This window comes from Scomber scombrus, chromosome 10 (assembly GCF_963691925.1).
Source record: "Scomber scombrus chromosome 10, fScoSco1.1, whole genome shotgun sequence".
Classification (NCBI taxonomy): domain Eukaryota; kingdom Metazoa; phylum Chordata; class Actinopteri; order Scombriformes; family Scombridae; genus Scomber; species Scomber scombrus.
This window is the reverse complement of record NC_084979.1, coordinates 12,380,500-12,399,805: the sequence shown is the minus strand read 5'-3', so window position 1 is coordinate 12,399,805 and position 19,306 is coordinate 12,380,500. Positions and strand designations below refer to the sequence as shown.

General features: G+C 41.3%; 2 protein-coding genes across 2 annotated transcripts in view; both read left to right on the top strand.

The window, feature by feature from the left end:
• Positions 1 to 7,393, top strand: part of LOC133988089 (forkhead box protein J3-like) — a 50,200-nt gene extending 42,807 nt beyond the window's left edge. Inside the window, exons 7-11 of the mRNA XM_062427631.1 lie at positions 636 to 920; positions 3,168 to 3,269; positions 5,118 to 5,390; positions 6,061 to 6,189; positions 7,275 to 7,393. Coding sequence (XP_062283615.1) covers positions 636 to 920; positions 3,168 to 3,269; positions 5,118 to 5,390; positions 6,061 to 6,189; positions 7,275 to 7,393 — 908 coding nt within the window. The remainder of the gene's footprint in view (positions 1 to 635; positions 921 to 3,167; positions 3,270 to 5,117; positions 5,391 to 6,060; positions 6,190 to 7,274) is intronic.
• A 3,363-nt stretch (positions 7,394 to 10,756) lies between these two features.
• si:ch211-156j16.1 (uncharacterized protein LOC564557 homolog) lies at positions 10,757 to 17,973 on the top strand. The gene is made up of 2 exons (XM_062426645.1): positions 10,757 to 10,913; positions 17,519 to 17,973. The coding sequence occupies exons 1-2, from the start codon at positions 10,850 to 10,852 to the stop codon at positions 17,971 to 17,973; spliced, it is 519 nt and encodes a 172-aa protein (XP_062282629.1). The 5' UTR covers positions 10,757 to 10,849.
• The last annotated feature ends 1,333 nt before the right edge of the window (positions 17,974 to 19,306 follow it).

The window sequence follows — 19,306 nt, the reverse complement described above, 5'->3', positions numbered from 1 at the left end:
TGGTGCAATTTACACCCAGTGATTATCTTAATATATAGTTGTTCTCAGTAAAATCAAATCAAGAATGAAAAACTTGAGGCAAGACAATATCATCTGCTACTTTGTCTGTGTTTTTAAGCTGTCTGATCCTCAAAACTATACTGCTGTCATTCCATTTTATTGGCCCTGATAATTTCATCCTGTACTTTTCAAGAGATCACTTTACTGTCTGTGCTTTGGGCATAAGGAATATGCTGTTATGATTTTATGCACAGTGATTTATAAGCACCAGAAACTGAACCATAAAAAGAGTGTTTGTTTGTGTTGTAGTTGCTCCTTTTTAGTGGATTAAATTATTAAATCAGCCAAAAAAAATGAAGCTTCAGGAGGGTGATAGAGCCCACTCTGGTGACACTGACACATGATTGGGTGTGAATATGTGTGGAAAAAGAATTCTGGAGAAATATTAAATGGCAAAGTGAGATATTCGCAGTTCAAGGTTGAATGAACATATTTTTCCCAGATCACAGCAGTACCTTTCATTTGCACCAATCCTCCAGTTTGTCCATCTTCTTACAAAGATAAATCCATATTTGTCTGTTTCATTTTCTTTGTCTTACCTGTGATAAGTTGTGGTGTCACCCTTTTCCCAGCAGGCTTAATGGGTATGCCCGGGGACTCCAGCCAGCAGGCCCGGACCGCCTGCTCATACCAGCATTCTCCTGGTGCGGGAGGAGGGAGCAGCCACCACCACCAACTCAACCACATCCCGGCATCACATCACCCCCACCACCCTCAGCAGCACCTCTCCCCTCACTCCGCCCATGGCCAGCACCAGGCACACGGTCAACATGGCCAGCACCAACAGCACCCTGTTCATTCCCAGCAGCACCCATCTCTCTCACACCAGAGTCACACTGGACAGACCTGCCCTACAACAGGTGAGGATAGAGCTTAAGGCACAGAGCAGGATGACAGAGCTGTAGGTTCTGGAGTATTTAACACAATTTAAAGGATAGGCTTTCACTGATATCGTCTACATTTTTCAACTGTAGACCATCAGAATAATTAGAAATATGCTACTAAATGTCCTTTTGAAAGTTTTCTATAAATGATAACACCAATGATTGCCAATGTAGCAACATGGGAATCCTGGGTAAAACAGCTCTGTTTCATTGCTTTTGTGAGTTTGGTGTAGTTGATGGCTCTAATACTGCAGTACCCATGAACCTCGGTAGCTGTGGCTATCACCACATTTACATTATATCGTACAAACCTTAAATACAAGCAGCTAAGTGGGCAGAAATGTACACCTCAGCCTAATGAGCCTAAGTGTTAATGAGGTGGTAAAAGAACTTGAACTGTACATTATAACATTATAATGTAAATGGAATCAATGCACCAATTTTTAAAAAACCCTCTTTGTTCATATCTGGTTAAACCTTTTCACAAACCACAATAGATATGCACCACACTAAAATAGTCAATTTTCAATAGTCATTTCCATGTACCTGGTGTGACTACAGGACGAGCAGTGGGGATAACCATCTTGATTTAAAGCATTAATGCTTCAGAGGTGTAACAACGAGATGTTTTTCCTTTCTTCCCATTCTGATGCCATGGCGTGAACACAGCATTAGCAGAAGACTCTGCCACACACAGAGCCATGAAATCAGAGTAATAACATATTCTGAATATTTCATAGTTGCTGAATTGATCCAGAATCCAAAAGTGAAGTGATTCATTCTGCAGAGTGTATTAACAGGGTTTCCTCATAGTGTAATTGCTTCAGACAGCTATTAGCGGCACATGTACCTTAATTTTAAGCTTGGTGCTTGTGTGTTTTTGTGTAATTTACAATATCTCCTAACATTTTTATACACATAGTACTTTTACATTTCAGTCTTTATCAGTGAAGCAGTTTTTTTAAAAGCCATTTATTTTTATACAGATTAATCAGTTTCATATCTTTCCAAGCATTAACTATCAGTCACATTTATGAGAACATTTTGAAAAGAATAAGAAAAATTAATAGGACGTCTACTTTGGAAGCCTGAATGTCCAATATAATCATGTCTCTACTTTGCTGCATATCTTTTTACTGATTCTTGTGAAAGGAACACATTACACAAGTGTATGGTATAGTTTGTTTCATATTTCATATATATTGATGCAACACAGAACCAAACAATTATTCTACTTTCCTGATTCCCAAAGCCACAATGTTGTAAATGCAATTCACCCAACACATCAAAACAAGCCTGTCTCTGCACATACTCATTGCATTTATATTATACTCTTTCTTCTATAAGGTCCCAGAGCGTTTGATATTATGAGGCCGGGTATGGCGGCGCTTCACCGAGGCTTTTCCTCCTCATATTCCCAGTCTTTGTTTTTTTTCTCTCCCCCCTCTGTGTCTCTGCAACATAGCTCTCAGGCCGGAAAAAAAGGACTATTCAGATATTATTTATCTAGGTTAGTATTCCCCTCAACCAAGCTCAGGATGAATGAAAGCAATCCCTCTGTCTTTGATCCACGGCCTGAGAATGTATTGTTTGGTTTGTGGCGGTGAAGACGGTGAAAAGCATCTTCTCTTTTCTTTTCTTTTCTTTTTTTTTCTTTCTAAAAAGCAGAGCTGTGGCTGGATGCTTTTGGTGTGAAGTTACACCACCTTGTGGTTGATTACAGAACTTGGACTGGGGACCAATTTCTTTTATATTTTTAATCTATTTTTCAGTTCACCTGTTTCAGATAATTATTTTACATTGCCATGCTGCACATTCTCATATAGTCATATATGGATTCTTTGATTTAGTGCTGAAACAATGAATCAATAATAGAAAATGAATATTTAACATTTTCATCAAGCATAAATATCAAACATTTGCTGCTTCTATTGCCAGAAATTGGAGAATTTGCTGATCTGCTCTGTTTAACACATCACCTTCTACTTTTATTTTTCACCGTATTCCACTACACCTTATAGACAGATTAAATGTGACAGTGACAGATTCGTTGACAATGAAAATATTGATTAGTTGCATAATTTATTTGAATCTATTGTCTCGTTAAAGTCTTTAAGAAAAAAATTAAAGGTGTCTGTGTGCGTGTACGTGTACATGTGTGTGTGTGTGTGTGTGTTGTGCATGCGTGCGTGTCTGTGTCTGTGTGTGCGCACTTTCTCCCAGGCATGTCATCAGACTGGTACCCCAACCTGGACTGGCTGAAAGAGAGCTGCCGCATCGCAACCAGTTACAACTGGGCTGACGTAGACCTCTCCCCATTTCAAGGTAACATACACTTTAACACAAGTGTTGCCGTTGGTGTGAACAGCATCCGATATGAATATTGATAAAGCCATCCACAACAGCTGTTTTCTACACAGCGAGAACTGATCAAATGCTTATGATGCCAATCAGTTACTTTGATTAAACCATTATGATTCCACTCTGTGTTTTCATATGCACTCGCCCTTGAGGCACAATATCATAATATCCACTGTCGTAATAGTACTGGCCTAATAAAAGTCATTATCCTGCATCTGAGAGGTTGCCACTCTCCCTCTCACACACACAAACACACACACACTCAAACACACACACACACTGTCTCCCTCCCTCCGAATTGTATGATGTGAATAATCCAATTAGGCCCCGGCTCAGTAACAGCCTCTTATCACGGTCAGCGCACAAAGCCGGCAACATCCACACACGATGGATGATGACGGCTGGTATAACACACAGGTTTTCACTGCCCTTCTCCCTCCTCCTGAAGCGCTTGACCTCCCTCACACCGCCGTAATGCCATCCTCCACCATCCCTGGCTCGCGTCCAAAGAGCAAGGACCGATCCTCTCATCTCAGTCACCAACAAACACAAGCCAGATAAATTTGATTCAGAGAAAATAGAGTACAGTAGAGTGTAGTTTGCTCAATAGGAGCTTGGCTGTGTCTTTTGTTTGAACAAGTAGAGAGAAACACGACGCGTTTTAGGTTTAAGGGCTTGTTTTAATGTTGTGTCAGATGTGAACAGACCCAACAGAATGATGCCCTGTTGTAATGGTATAACAAGTTAGTGGGATTCTTATGCTGGATGTGACTTCACAATTATATGTTGAACTTTAATACTTAAAGGTCCACTAGTTATGCACATGGACGTCTGTTTACAGGTCATGAGAAGAACTTCTGCATATGTTAAAAGTTCTTTAAAGCCTCTTGTGGCTCCAGAGAGAGCTGCATGAAGTCTACAAATTGCTTCATGTGATGTCACTTAAGGCAACGTCAGTAGGGGCTGAAGTTTGAAAATGAATGAAATCTGGAAAGCGAGTTTACCAGACCTTTGTAACGGGTTGCTCCGCATCTCCCTTGAGGCTAGACGTTTGTGGCTACAGCTGCTTCTAGCATAACATACCTGAATCTGCACAGGCTACTGAATTGAGTCAAGGCATTGTGGGTAATGTGAGCCCCCTGGAAAAAGAATGCATTGAATGAAAAAGACAATATGTCTGTTTTTCTGCATTGATTTTGATCCTTTTTCCATCATGAATCTGACCATGTTTTAAGACTATAATGAAAAATTGTTTGTGTTTGAAGTTTTTCTCTGAGGTCGTAAGTGTGTTTCCCATGAGCCCTGCATTTATGAGGCCACGGAATTGACTTGAAATAGCCATTTCAGGCAAGGAAAGGCCACTGTTAGTCTGAAGTAATCACTACCACTGAATCTGAATCTTTCAAGATGGAACACTAGACACATAAAAATACTAGTGAATGCACTCATCATTTTCTGCTTACAACAGGGATCATGTTAGTCTGGTATTTTTTGTGTTTTTCATCCACACACATTTTTAATGCTCCAAACATTAACTTTGTAAATTCTGGTAGATACACACTGTTCCAATAACTTCATAACACCAAATATATGTCATAGAAAATGGCAACACATCATAACCTGCAAATGCCAGATATGTGAGATTAAGTTTTGAATGTAAATAAAGTTACAAATGTAGATATTATATTTTACTTGAGTGGAAAATGATATGGCATGTGGGGGGCACTTGTGTTCATGTGGTTAATCAGTAGTATTAGAATAGAAAAATGATTGTGATCTTCTGTCTTTGTCTCTTCTGTCCGTCTGATTCAGGCCTAAAGGAGAGCATGCGGCAGGCTGAGCTCAACAACTGGTCGCTGGATCCCGCCCAGATGGCTGACCTGTGTTCCTCCATTAACCAGTTCTTTACAGCCACAGGGGTCATCCCCCCTCAGGGCGCTGCCCACACGCAACCTCAGGTCCAACACCCAACACCACCAGAGGCACCGCAACACCCAGCTCAGCCTCACGGGGCCATGCACCCAAAGGCCAGCCAGCACAGTCAGCACGGACAACTTAACCAACATAATCAACACATTAGTACGGGTCAGTATACACAGAGACACACACAGCACAGCACCCACCACAGTAGTCTGGTAAAGCAGTGGAAGGGAGAAAAATGAAATAAGCTCATGTACAGGTTGAGATAAATTCACTTGGTATGATGTTCCAGTATGTACACTTCCTGATATTTTGAAAAAAGATATTAATTCCATATCTACTAGAGAACAATTATATTTATGATTATGGATGTAAAATCTGAATGTGTAAAGTGACTTCCTTTTCAGTATTTGCAATTTGGAAATACTCAAGTAAAATTGCCAGTATATTAAAATTGTACAGATTCACAGCATATAAATGTCCTCCCACCTTTGACAGTTGACAGTCTCAGGGACTCTTCACTCACTCACAGTGATGGAGGCTGGAGTTTAGGCCTTTTAGCTGAATTACAGTCTCTCTACTCAGTTTGCCATTGTTGGCCCATTATAGATTTACATGGGCAATTACATGGCAACTGAAGTAAATATATGAAGACAAGGAGATATTTCACTAGGTGGATATCCACTGAGTGACAGCAGATTCTGCAGCATACGACAGCAGTAAAACTGTGTGCACATTATAACAGCTCGCGTTCTGCAAAGACACAAGCACACGTTTGAAAATCGGGACACCAATCTGACGGTTAGTCATTGCCCTTTTGTCTGCTCTCCCACAGGGAACATGTACATGGACTCAAGACAGAACATTTCTTCTCTGATGGGCCCACCAGGTTACCCCCACATGCCTCCCATGAGCAACACGACTCCCACCATGACAGGTGACTCCTCCATTGCTCTCTTAACAGGTCACAGGTCAGTTAGAGGTGCAGGGTGTATATTTGTATGCAGGTTTATATCTATGCAAGTGTGTGTATTTCTCAGTATCAGTGCAAGTGCTAGCATCGGTATTATGATAGTATAATGACACCATGATCAATCAATCAATCAATCAATCAATCAATCTTTATTTGTATAGCGCCAAATCACAACAAAGTCATCTCTAGGCACTTTACACATAGAGCAGGTCTAAACCGTACTCTTCAGGTTGTTTTGTGTTTTGATGCAATATTGTAAATTAATTTAGATCATTAGTAGTTTCAGGAACACATTTGAATCTCTACCAGTTTATAAGTAAGTAAGTATATATGTATATGGGAATTACCAAATTAACTGGATCAATTAAGACAAATACTTTTTTTAGTTTTTGATCTGATAATGACAAACCTGAAAACACCATGGTCAACACAGAAGTAGATGTTTACAGCTACAAGAGAACACTGTTCACCACATTTTTCAGTATGTTAAATGGTCCTTTTGTAGTGAAGGCAGTGAGAAGTATGTTTCTGAAGATAAAGATAAAGATAAAAAAAATACTTACAGTATACATGATGCAGAACAATATAACACCACCAACAAATGAAGTATCAAATATTACCATATAGTTGAATCAATAACTGACAGTCTCAAAGATGTTATGAGCTTCATAAAGATACACTATATTCATTGGATTGCATTATATTACAAGATGTCGGGGTCATTTTAAAAGTAAAATTCACAACAGTGTGTCATTAAAATTACCAAAATACCATGTGTTCCCAGTATAAACCAGTGAATGAACATGATAATTTAAGACATGGTGAATTACAATTTCAGCTGTTTTAGATTTTTCAGACTTTTTTCATTAAGTGCAGATGTCCTGGACACGATCAAGAGCCAGAGGATGATTTATCCAAAACTTCTTTCTCCTTTTTCTGCATCTAACAAAATAAATACTTTGTTAAAAAAACTGTTTGTGGCAATGATATAGAATAAATATTGATAAGTCACTGTGACAACACTAGAATGTGTAACATTATCTATCAGTATTAAGGCTTTACCCCTTCATATCCAGCTCATCACAGCCAGCTGAGCCAGCAGCAGCAGCAACACACGCTGCCTGCCTTCCAGGTGAGACGCATGCTCACTGCAGATGACATCCAGGACGACTTTGACTGGGACTCCATCGTCTAAACAGAGTCATCAGTCGAACGGAGGGATGAAGAGAGAGACTGAAAATGACAAAGAGATATACAGACAACATGTGATGATGACATGTGAGGTATGGGACTGGCCAACCTGCTCCTTTCACCAGAGTGAAAAAATAGAAGACAATCCAACAGAAAACAAACGGAAAATAATTTGTCTGATCTCACTGGCCTTTTTTTTCTTCTGATACAAATGGATGATGAGTCTAAAGACAATCATTCAAAAATATTGAGACCAAGTCGAGATGTAAACACACATCGTCCAAAACTAAAGGACGTCTGAAGCTCTCTGAATTGTCTCATGTTGTGTCCCCCCAGTACCAACAAGGTTACAAGTCGCCAAAGTGTTGTCGAAACATCTGTGAATCGTTTTCTTTTTGTTTTCTTAAATCTTTTCTTAAATCTTTTGTGTTTCTAGCTACAACTTTTATCCCATGTCTGCAAATTGTCAGCGCTTGTGATTGAGTGAAGGTTACGAATAGAAAATGTGTTCCTCTCCAAACTGCAGAAAATGAATTTCACTTGTCATTCACATGCATTCAGCATTCAGCAGGTCCAAGTATTTTGGATATTTTCCTCTTTATATAACATTATTTTAATACCGGGCATCTGTGTATTTTTTTGAAGAAGAAAGTAATAATGTTGTACCTGTAACTTGAATCAGTGATAGATGAGTCAAGCACCACCTGCTGGTTAAAACAGGCACCTTATTGCTTCCTCTCCCAAAAAAAAAATTCTATGCACCACTATCTGTTCTCTTTTTATCTTTGTTACTTCACATTGGACACCAGTCATCCACTTTTTTACTTTATCACTCTAAATGCCATTTGTGTGTGTGTGTGTGTGTGTGTGTGTGTGTGTGTGTGTGTGTGTGTGTGTGTGTTTGTGTGTGTTTGTGTGTGTGTGTGTGTGTCTCCATGGTGCCATGTTCTCAGGGTGTTTCGCTCACATGCCATGTCAAACCAACACAAAGCCATTTACATGTCTGTATGTGAGGTTGCTGTGTGTTGTACGGTGCTGTCAGTGTTGACTTCTTGTTGGCAAACATCAAGCGTCCTGGTGACCGTGGTCAAAAGTAAAGTCTTCATTTGTCAGCTTATAAGCTAACTGATATCAAATACTGTGGAATAAGCTTTTCAGCAGCTCATGCAACAGCCACTAATTGAAATTAAAATGATATGCTGGCCAGACTTTGGACATTGTGAACAATAATCCATAGTTTTCTGAAAAATAATTTAGTTTTTCCAATTTTTATAATTTGAGGAAAGTGCTTATCAATTATGACCAGACAGGGAGGGTCAACCATGATTGTTACAATGCCTCATTTAAAAGAAGACACGCGTTTTTTGCACAACACCAAGCTTGATATCATCTAGTGAATGAGAAAAATGAAAGAATACAGTGAACTTTTTAATTCTTTGTTAAAATGGTAGATCAGCGATGGAACAAAGACTAAACAAAATGTTGTTGTTGTTTTTTTTTACTGTGATGTTTAATTTTGTCTGTATGTGCAAGTGTGTATAGTCCTCTTTGATTTTCTTAAGCATACCGCTCAGTGTAGCTCAAAAGATACTCATAAGAAACAAATACTTTGTTTGTATTAAGTGAGTACACAGTGAAACATGGGACCTTAAAGTGCTCTTTGGTTTGGAGGAACTCAGTGATTGTTAGGATGGTCAAAACAAGGTCTCATTGTAGAAAAAAGAATACTCTTTATTATTGCCATTAAATGCTGTATAACAGTGACCAGCATTATATATATATCTCGTATGTTTGTGTGTTGTTGTCCTTGTAAATAACAGTATGTTATTCCTCTGTTTGCCCTTGAAAAACATCGACTGATAAAAAGGAAAAAAAAGCAAATGGAGAGAAAGTATTTTGTTATTTGTCATTCAGGAGACACCGTATGTACATACCTTCAGTATATTGTAAATAAGTGATAAAAAAAAATTGGCATTGACGTTTTGTGTGTCATAGATAATCTGTGTATGGCAGTTCAACAGTTAAAATCTGTTTCAGTGTTTATTAAAATGTCATTGACCATTTTTACTGCGCTAACCAAACATCTGCTGTCGTTATTTCATCAGCTGTTGGCTGGCAGTCTATGAAAAAAACTTTAAATGATGCTGGACAAGTTGCTGAAGTGCTATTCATGACTCACAAATCTACAACTCTTCCCCAGACTTCTGAAGATTTTGTTATTATTGAGATAACATTTTCCTCCTTTCCTCTGTGCTGTTTTGACCCTTGGAGTGGGCTTGTCCAACAGGTGTCAGCCTAGTGCCAAGCAACAGTTTGTTCGCCGTCCATCGCATGTAAACTCAGCAGACCACCCATGCTTGTCTGTGTGAAAGTCACACGATGTTCTAACTGTATTTATGGCTCCTTTTCATTTGTAAAACCTGTTCAAAAAGCAGCTCCCTCTTGCTATCAGAGAGCAACCGCAGATGTATGTTGCCAATTTTCTTTGCTCGAACAAGATTGATGTTTTTAAATGATCAATACAGATGCATTACGGATGCTTGTTTCATTCACTGTTTGTTTTTAGTTAACATTGGTTTAAAAGAAAGAAAGAAAGAAACTGTGGCACAGCTTTATTTCATTCACTGTCTTGGCTCTTAACTATGTGATTAAGGATTATTTGAGACAGCTCAAAGCTCTGTTTACATTTCTCTCCATTCATTCAGAAATCCCTAAAACAGCTTGTTGCTTTAGCTTTCTAATTGTTTAAACTGGCCTGTAGTTTGAAGTGCCTGTCTTGTCTTGATAAATAAGTCAACGGTTTATTATCTTTATTTCAAATTTTGTGTGTGGTGTGTGTGTGTGTGTGTGTGTGTGTGTGTGTGTGTGTGTGTGTGTGTGTGTGCATGCTGCTGATATTGCAAGGTTTGCAAACAGGAGGGCTGGCTGTGCACCAAGAGGGCTGAAACCACCTTACTGCCCCTATCCACACACCCTCCTCCCAACCCAACCTGCCCCTTGCGCCTCAACGCGCCCAGCCCACCACCAGTACCAGCACCCCTCCTCCACTTTCAGCTCAGTCACTCACACACTCTCTTCTTTCTCTCTCCTGCTGTGTGTGCCAGTCCCTCTCTCTCCTTTAATTTCCTTGAATTGACCAGAGCTCATCTCTTTTCTCTTGTCCTGTCTACATCCCTCCACCACTCTCTTTCTTCCCGCTCCAACTGAGGGAGCTCCAGTTTGGTCCGTCTGCCTTCAACCTCCACAAGTAAAAAAACAAAAAAAGGACCTCAGACTGCTACTTTTCCAAACTTCCCCTAAAGACTTCATTTTCATTTGTGACCTTTTTTGGTCCTTCATCCTCCTTCTCCGGAGAGGTCGGCTGGTGTGTGTCTGGCGTGTGCAAGGGCTCCGGTGTCGTGCTCTTTGCCCCGAGGGAGTCCCTAAAGGTAGTGACTGGAGGAGAAAAGTTTCCACCACGATGAATGTTCAGCTGCTGCTCCTGTTGGCCCTGGCTGGCCCTTTCTGTACCTTCACACATGCAAGTAAGTAAACTCTCTGCTATCACCGTCCTGCTGTTAGCACACTGTGTCCCCCTCTCTCCATCTGCCTCCATGTGCCCACAGCACTCTTTGTCTGCTTTAATCCCTGTTGATTTTCATACAATAACACAATGGGGGCTGTTTTAAGATTGGAAAATAGGCCCAATTTTTATTTGTAAAGGTATAAACTAATGCTTACTAATAATTATTTCTTATTTTATTCAAATTGTTTAAAACACTTTATTTTTGTAATGTTTTTACTCTTAAATCATCACTGAAAACTGCCTCTGAGAACTGTCGGCTCATATGTTCCACATTGGCTGAGACTCCCTCAAAACTTTGTGGTGTTAATTTAACAAAGACGGAGCCAAGTTGTTAGCCTGTGTTGATTTTAATAGATGCCCGCGCTCTGTCTCACTATCTTTCTTACATTTTACACCACCTATGAACTCTGAGCAGCAAAGCAAAAAACGCAACAACAAAAAAAGAAAACAATTTGATTTGGAGACACAGGGGAGAAAAGTGATGTAATAGCAGGAGCCCTGCTGCCTCGTGTCTGTAAATTCTTGGCACTGGCAAAGAGAAGAAAGGAATATCCCCTGGAAGGCTCCCAAAACAGGGCTCATACACGGGGAGGGAGGGACAGCCGTAAACTGTAACATACACCGTACACATTTATATGAAAGTTTATCCACTGCCTCCTCTCACTTTACTCCTGACTCACTCTTTTCTCTCTTTTCCTCTGATTTCTTTTTCTCTACATCCTTACTCTCTCTTGCCTCTCTTACTTGCTGTATATGTTTTTTCTTTCTTTCTCTTTCTTTGTTTGTTTCTTTGTTTCTGTCTTTCTTTCTTTCTGTCTTTCTTCCTGTCTTTCTTTCTTTCTTCCTTTCTTTCTTTCTTTTTTCCTTCCTTCCTTTGCCTTGACCAACAGAGTTTGCCTGAGGGAAGCAGCAGGCATAGAGGGAAGGGGGTGTGGCTGAGGCCTGAGGGAACTGCAGGGCAGGGCTGGTTTGCGTGCGTGTATTAATAGAGGGAGGCTCTATATTTAAGAGGGTCATATGGATGAGAGAGGAGCAAGAGACAGGAAGAAGGGAGAACACTCAGTATGTGATGACCTATAAGAGGCGCCCCACCCTCTCTTACCCACATGTTGTTAGACCGTGCGGCGCCCCGCCCCTTGGCACTTACCCATCTTTGGTGGGGTATCAAGCATTACCACTTAAATCTCCACGCCCCCCCTCCCCTTCCTTCCTCCCCTTTCCCACTTCTACCCGGGTCTCTTAACAGTCCTCCGCCTCTCTCCCAACTCTTTGCCCCCTTCCCTTTTTCCAGCTTGATGAGTCTGGACCCCGGGGGACAGGGTTGGTGTAGAGACAGGGGGAGCAGAGAGAGGCTGGGTCTATTTTTAAACAACAACCTTTACCGGTCGGAGGCGACGTTCCTGCACCATTTCCATGGAGGTTTACTCTGAAAAAGAAAGTCCTTATAAATTTCCAGAGTGATTCTTCTCTGCGACTTCCAAAGAAAAGAAGAAACAAAGAAAATAGCTCTTTCCTCATCCATGCTACACAAATGGGGTCTTTTAACTCCCTTGCGCCTGCTCACTTAACTAGCAAACCCCATGTATCCTGTAAAACCCTACACCCACGTCCACCCCCCCTCCCCACCCAGTCTCCTTCTTAATGAGTTTTGTCTGCTGGTCCAATAACATCCCCGTCACATCTGGCCGTTGAAGGGAGAGGTCAATGCCCTTTGTGCGTGCCTGCTTCTAGAAATGACTCAAATGTTGCGCTCATACTCCAAATATGAGACACATGCCGGTTAAAGAGGGACCATGAGGAACAAGCTCTTCTCACGTCAACTGTGTCTCATTTTGACAAAACAAAAACGCTCAGTCACACTTCCAAAAATTTCTGCTAGGAGAAAGAAATATCTGTTTATAGAAGAGATGTTGCCATTTCAGCCCAGACTAAGCCCAAGCCCTGACAGTGTGCTGCAGGCACTTTTTATCACATGAGAGTAGGACTCCAAAAACATGACTAAATAAGTAGCAGAGCATGGCCCAAACCCACTCTGTAGAGTTTTGTGAGTGTGTGTGTGTGTGTGTGTGTGTGCATGTGTGTGTGTGTCTCCTCTATGAGTACCGGCACAAATGTCTCATATCTCTAGCACCTACGTGTGCTGCAGGGTGAGACATGGTGCAAGAGAAAGTAAGAAAAAAAGAGTCGCTGACTAAGGAACACTTACACAACTGGGTGGGTGTTTTCTGATGTGGGAGTTGAATTTGAAGGTTAGCAACATTAGAAATACATTAAGTGGCTGGCTTGATACATTTCTAGAGGTCATTAGTGTTGCTTTTATTTTGGGTGTTTTGTTTTGATTGAAAAAAGGAGAGGGTAAAAGTGATGCTACATCATGATCTTTTTTATTTGTAATTTCTACATCTTTGCTTACATTCCCTGTCATCCCTGTTCTGGTGCATTACATTTTAGGAATTTAATCAGACCTGTTAGACTTAAGATAAAAGGCCCACTTCATCTGGTACCAGTTCGTGCCACTGGTGATAGAGTCCAGATGGGACCTGTTGCATGTCCTCCTATCTAAGTTAGTCCAGGAGGGGAACAAATCTTTTCCTGTATGAGTGTAGATGCTCATTGTGTTGCCTCTGTGATAAGACTGGCTGAGAATGTTCCACTACAGCGTGTCTCCTGCTGCAAATCCCCAGTGTGCATTGAATGGCACACCCCAGTATCTCCACAGCTGACTCCTTTTGGTTTAGCGGGGGAGGTTATGCCGCGCGGCATCTCGTCATAGTGTCATAGTGAAGTGAGATGGGCAGGGCGCCTATCTCTCACATTTCCCTCCTCCAGTGCTGCAAAAACATTCCTGGGCTCCAAAGGTGGACACACTCCCTCACATTGTCTGTATGGACGCTTTCCCTCCCACACAGGACTGTGAATTAGTAGCTTTCTCACACATACACACACACACTCACACAAACAGGGGGCCTCAGTGACAGCTGATTGGGATCGTAATGGATGGAAGCTGCTACTCCCTTCTTTCCTGTCTCACACTGTATATCGTTGTGCCCCCCCCCCCCCCCCCCCCCCCCCCCCCCCCCCCCCAACTCACCCACCCACCCTCCTCACTCTTTCACTCTCTCTGGAGGTTTTATTTATGCCGGGCAGGAGTGAAGCCCCATGTGGGTGCCTCTTTTTCACAGCTTTTTGTTTTATTCCTTTACCACCTCTCTCACTTTTCACTCAGCTCTTTGCCTGCCTACGTTTTAAACTTCACCTCACCCTTCCTTCCATCTCCATCACTCCAGCTTTTTTTTGAAGTGAATGATTCACAATAATAAATATCTGTTCAAGATGATGAGTGATAAAATATGTTTTGTAATTTGGGTGAACAAAAGCCCTGTCAGAGGCTGAGACAGCCATAGTTTTACATACACACACGCCCATAAACACATGCTGTGTCCTTTGCTGAGTGGCAGGATGATTTCAGGCTGCTTCACGTGGAAATTGATACAAGGGAGTGCGTGTGGTCGAAATGATGTCATGGTGGGTAAAATGACCTGGGTGCACCGCCGACATTTTGGAATAATAAGGACAACGCCACAGTTACGTAAACGTTTCTCAGTCTAGGATTGAGAGAAAAGGAAACTGGAACCACTTCCAGCTCTGCGGTATTTCAGTTTTTTTTGTGTGTGTGCTGAGTTTTCACACAAGTCCACCAAGCTTTCATGGTTTCAAGGTGTCTAGTCATCACAAAATTCATACACAAAATCATGTCCTTGTCTACATGGAGCTCCAGTTGTCCTGTTCTGCATGTGACCCTGTGCTCCGTCCCCCCTGAGGATTAACAGAGGGTCACTTGCGTACATACTAACCACTTCACACAGGTTCACATCTTGCTGTGCGCAAAGACAGCAAATCAAAGACAGACCATGTTCACAATGAATTCAAGCAGCAGAAGGGACACTGGGCTGCTCCCTCGCTTCTCAGTTAACATACCGTTCCCTCGTAGCTCCCCTCCACCCTTTTTGCTTTCCCTCCTGCCTCCCTTTCGCTCCCTCTTTCTCTTTCTTTCTGGGGATTCAACCTTCTCAAAGCTTTCAGCAGCAACAAACCTATCCTTAGGGAGTGGCAGGGTCATGGAGAGGAAGATGGGTGAAAAGTAGTATATTAAAAGGAAAAGAGAGGAGAGGGACCACAACAGTCTCACCTTCTCTTACTTACTAATGCAGCTGTATTAACCCACGATAGTCTGCACATTGGGGAGGAAATACTACTCAGAGCTAATTGTGGGAACTGTACACATAATGAAACAATTGTTAGTCGAGGTTGAGGAGGTGATTACACATAGGCCATACTCTGTGAAGCATGGACCATTTTTATCATCAGTTACAGACGTTCCAAACAAACAGTCTCCATTTGAAAACCCCCTTCAATACTCAGCCGCTGTGGGAACAAATGTTTTGTTATATTTACCCTGCCTGTTGCTAATGAACACACTAGCCAGCACAGGACTAGGAATAACTGCACCGGTTGTTAGACAAGTCCAGTCATTCAGAGTTATTTTTACCCTTGTAAAGTATTTTCTATTATTTCAAGTATTTAGAACAATTGGAGAAAACTGGAGATTGAGAGAGCATGATGTCACACGCTAAGTTTAGAAGACTTGCATAGATGCTTGTTCCCGGTCTCTACAGTAAAAAAATTTAAAGGAGAAGCTGATTTTTTTTTTCTTTTCCAAGGAGAAGAAGCAATTTCAGGCCAACATCTTGTCAGTGGAAAGTTAACTGTAGACCGTAATTTTGGTGCCACACTGAAATCTACCTCCTTAATTTTGAAGCAGTGCTGTCCAGGCTAAGCTTTCAGTTGTGGCTGGGAGGATGTTAAACGTGGGGAGATGGAACTAGGGTTATTGGAGGGAAATGATTAGTTTGAACCCAGGCCCCTTCATAGTCCAGGCCTTGATGAAAGACAGGAGGATAAATACATGTCTTCATACAGTTGCTGAATACAAAATGGGAGTTTCCATTTGACTGCAAGCACAGACATCTTCTAAACTCTGACAAAGCATGTCTTTTAGATGTTAGATGGCAATTTTAAAAAGTTCACATTTTCTTCCACTCAAAGTCCCCTTACACTCAAAAATGTGTTTCTGCTTTTTGTATGTTTGAGCTCCACTGTGCAGAACGATGTATTTATTTCACATTCATCTGTTGAGAGTATAAAGTTTCTCTGTGCTCATTGAAAATCCAATGTTAAGGGGCGGGCCTCTGAGCACGATTTGTGACATCACAAATAATTGTGGAGCCAATCGTGGTCCAATATTCAACTTAAACAAGTTTGATGTGGAAACTTGAAGCCACCAGTGCACATACACCGAGATTAGACTTTTCAGTAAAAGAAGGAGATGTCTTGTGTCAGGCAGTTAAACTTTTGAGATTAAGTATATTTGAATATTTCTAGATTCTCGGATTTAGATGGGAGTTGATGTCATTTTAAGATTTTAACAAGACAATTGAACTTTTTTTTACAGAAAAAATATATCAGACACATCATTATTCAGAGTAGTTTACATACATCCTAAGACGTGTCTGTAGGGGATCTTTAAGATGGATAACAAAGACAGGAAAACAAACATTTTAGATTGAGGACATCTTCCTGAGATTGTCTTTTTTGTGTTTCTTTCACATCGGTTGTCGCCTCAACTCCACCCCTCATTAACTGCACATGTTAAGTGGCTGAGGGCCAACAAAACTTCCCGTGCTCTCGTCACACATCGACTGCTGCATCGGGGGCTCTCTCCACAGGAAATGAGAAAGAGGATGTGGCATTCCAATACGCAAAGTATGCCAGTAGTAAAGTAAGACAGGATGGAGGGGTGGAGGAATGGAGAGAGGATGTATGTTTTATGATGTCACAGGGTGTGGTGGTCATGCTGTCACGGTTGGCATGTGATGGTGATGGGAAAAGGGTTAAAAGGGAATGGGAGACAGAGGAGAGGTCTTGTCATGATATTGTGGTGTCAGTAAAGAATCTGAACATTTATCATGTTCAGCTTGACTATTTTGCCCTGATCTGGACAGACTAGTGTGCCAGCTGGAAGGCATGATGCTCTAGGTCAATATGAAGGAGAGATTGATCTTTAATATTCCAATTTATTGTACTTTCATATAGTGATGTTATTTAGTTCACATATCTAGATATTATGTTTCCCAGTTATTTTGTCTTTAATACATCTACATCAAGATAATGCTTTGCTAACTGCAATGTTATTTCATCCATATGGTCAAAAAGAAGCTTTAATTTGTTTTCATCACTGGAAGATTATACACATTACATTCAAGTTTTAGATTCATTATAACCATTACAGTGTTAAACATTTAGAAAAATATTGACAGGAATATTTCAGACTTGAGAGACAAAGAGTGAATTTTGCCAAACCAGCTTAGAGTGGTTACCCAGCAGCACCATTTAACACAAAACAAATGACAAAAACAATATGTAAATAATTATGATTATTACATCAACACCTGAGTTTGAACCCATCTGTGATCTCTCTACTAATTTCTCCCTGATTTTCTCCAGGCCCCACAGCACTCCCTCTTACCGACATACCTGGCACAGAAAGCGCTCCAGACCATGGCATGACCACTGACAGCGCAGTACATTTCAGTACAGAATTGTCTGCAGCAGATGATAGTACAGTTTTCACTGGCCCTCCTGCAACAGATCCACCAGCAGCCCCTGCAGATGTAACAAAGGCTTTAACGGAGAATGTCCCTGAAACGACTGCTCCCACTCTTCCTGAAACTACTGAGGAGCCTGTGGTTGAAACAGTAGCCCCTGCTGCGGCTTCTACTGAACCACCAGCAGCACCAGAATCAATTATCACTGATGCTCCTTCTGTGGAAACTGCAGCCCCCACTGAACCAGCAAAGCCTGAGGTCCCACCTGCGGCGACGGGAGCCGCCGAGGAAGGCCCGGGCGGCGAGGTGGTCGTTGAAGAGGGTGAGGAATACGTGGGGTGGAGATTTGGGTAGTAATGGTGGTCAGTATGAATTTAGGTGTTACGATTGACTGATATGATGTGATAGATAAGTCAAACACAGGTTTAATCTCCCCAAACATAGATTCATAGATACTGTAGACAGATAGCATTTGATTAATTCTAAGGTTAAAAACAACTCATAATGCCTTCACCAGTCTATGTATTAAGATAAAAACATCAATAACAAAAACAAACTGAAGCATTTTAAAGATGTGCAAGTCTTGTCTTAATAAACCCTCTCTTGTCTTTCTGTCTCTCAGAAGGCCTGAGCTCTGGCCAGGTAGTCGGCATTGTGATTGGCGCTCTGTTGGCAGTGGTCATCGTCATTGCTGTGGTGATTGCAGTTGTGAGGAGGATGGGCAAATACTCGTAAGTACTTCCCCTCTCCTGGTGAATGCAGACATTTATAATAACTTTGTGCAGTGACTCATCACTTGCTGGTTTCCTCTAAATATGGAGGGAAAATGCATAAGCTTTTAGTCACAGCTGACATATCCTGTGATGAAATAACACAGGCAGTGATGTCATGGATCTTGGAGGGAGAGTTTTGTGTGATAAGACGGCCTCGCATGCACAAACTGCATAGCATTTAGACCATAACTGGTGCTGAAAATATTTGAATGCAGACCCTCCCTCTAGAGAGCAATAAAGGTCCCACACCAATGACAGTATTCCCACAAACCCCACCCTTTCCACTGAGAATACTGTCATGTGCTGCATGTCTTGCTAATGATGAATGTTTTTTGTGTCACAGGTCTGCCAAGAAAAAACCTACGAAAAAAGACGTTATGGTTTCTGTAAATTTCCCACTTTTGATTCTTTCAACTAACCTCTTTAACGCCGCCTCCTTCTTTATTTCACAGACGTAACAGACGTCTTCTACCCAAAAACTACTGACAGAGTTTGACGGTTGTTGCTCCTTTTACTGGCACACAGTCCCATGGTCCATCAGGGAAAATTAGGCAATGATGGTGACAAGTGGCTCTAGTTGGTCTCAAAATGAGCTTGTTTATTTGCTCAGCGTCTGTCCATGTGTTCAAGAAGACTGGCTTTATATCAACAGCTGGATTTGATCCCTTGTCTGTCTCAACAAACGTGAAAGAGGGAGCTTGTGTTTGTCAGAAGTAGGGTGGCAAGTCAACACAAAGTAATCAACTTTGACATCAACATTTCATCTCAGGGACTAATTATGAGTCTTCCTGTAATTGTTTCTTCTTTTTTTAAAGATTCATTTCAAAGTATATCATCTAAAATTTCTTGCTGACTTAAGATACACTTTAAAAGGAGCAAATGTTGTCTGAAAACTGAAAACTGTCAGATCCCAT

What these genes read in the sequence shown, in the direction of transcription:
- si:ch211-156j16.1 (XM_062426645.1), top strand. Translation starts at nt 10,850, where the DNA reads ATGAATGTTCAGCTGCTGCTCCTGTTGGCCCTGGCTGGCCCTTTCTGT. An exon ending in CTGTACCTTCACACATGCAA is followed by an intron (nt 10,914 to 17,518) that starts GTAAGTAAACTC and finishes GATTTTCTCCAG; the next exon opens with GCCCCACAGCACTCCCTCTT.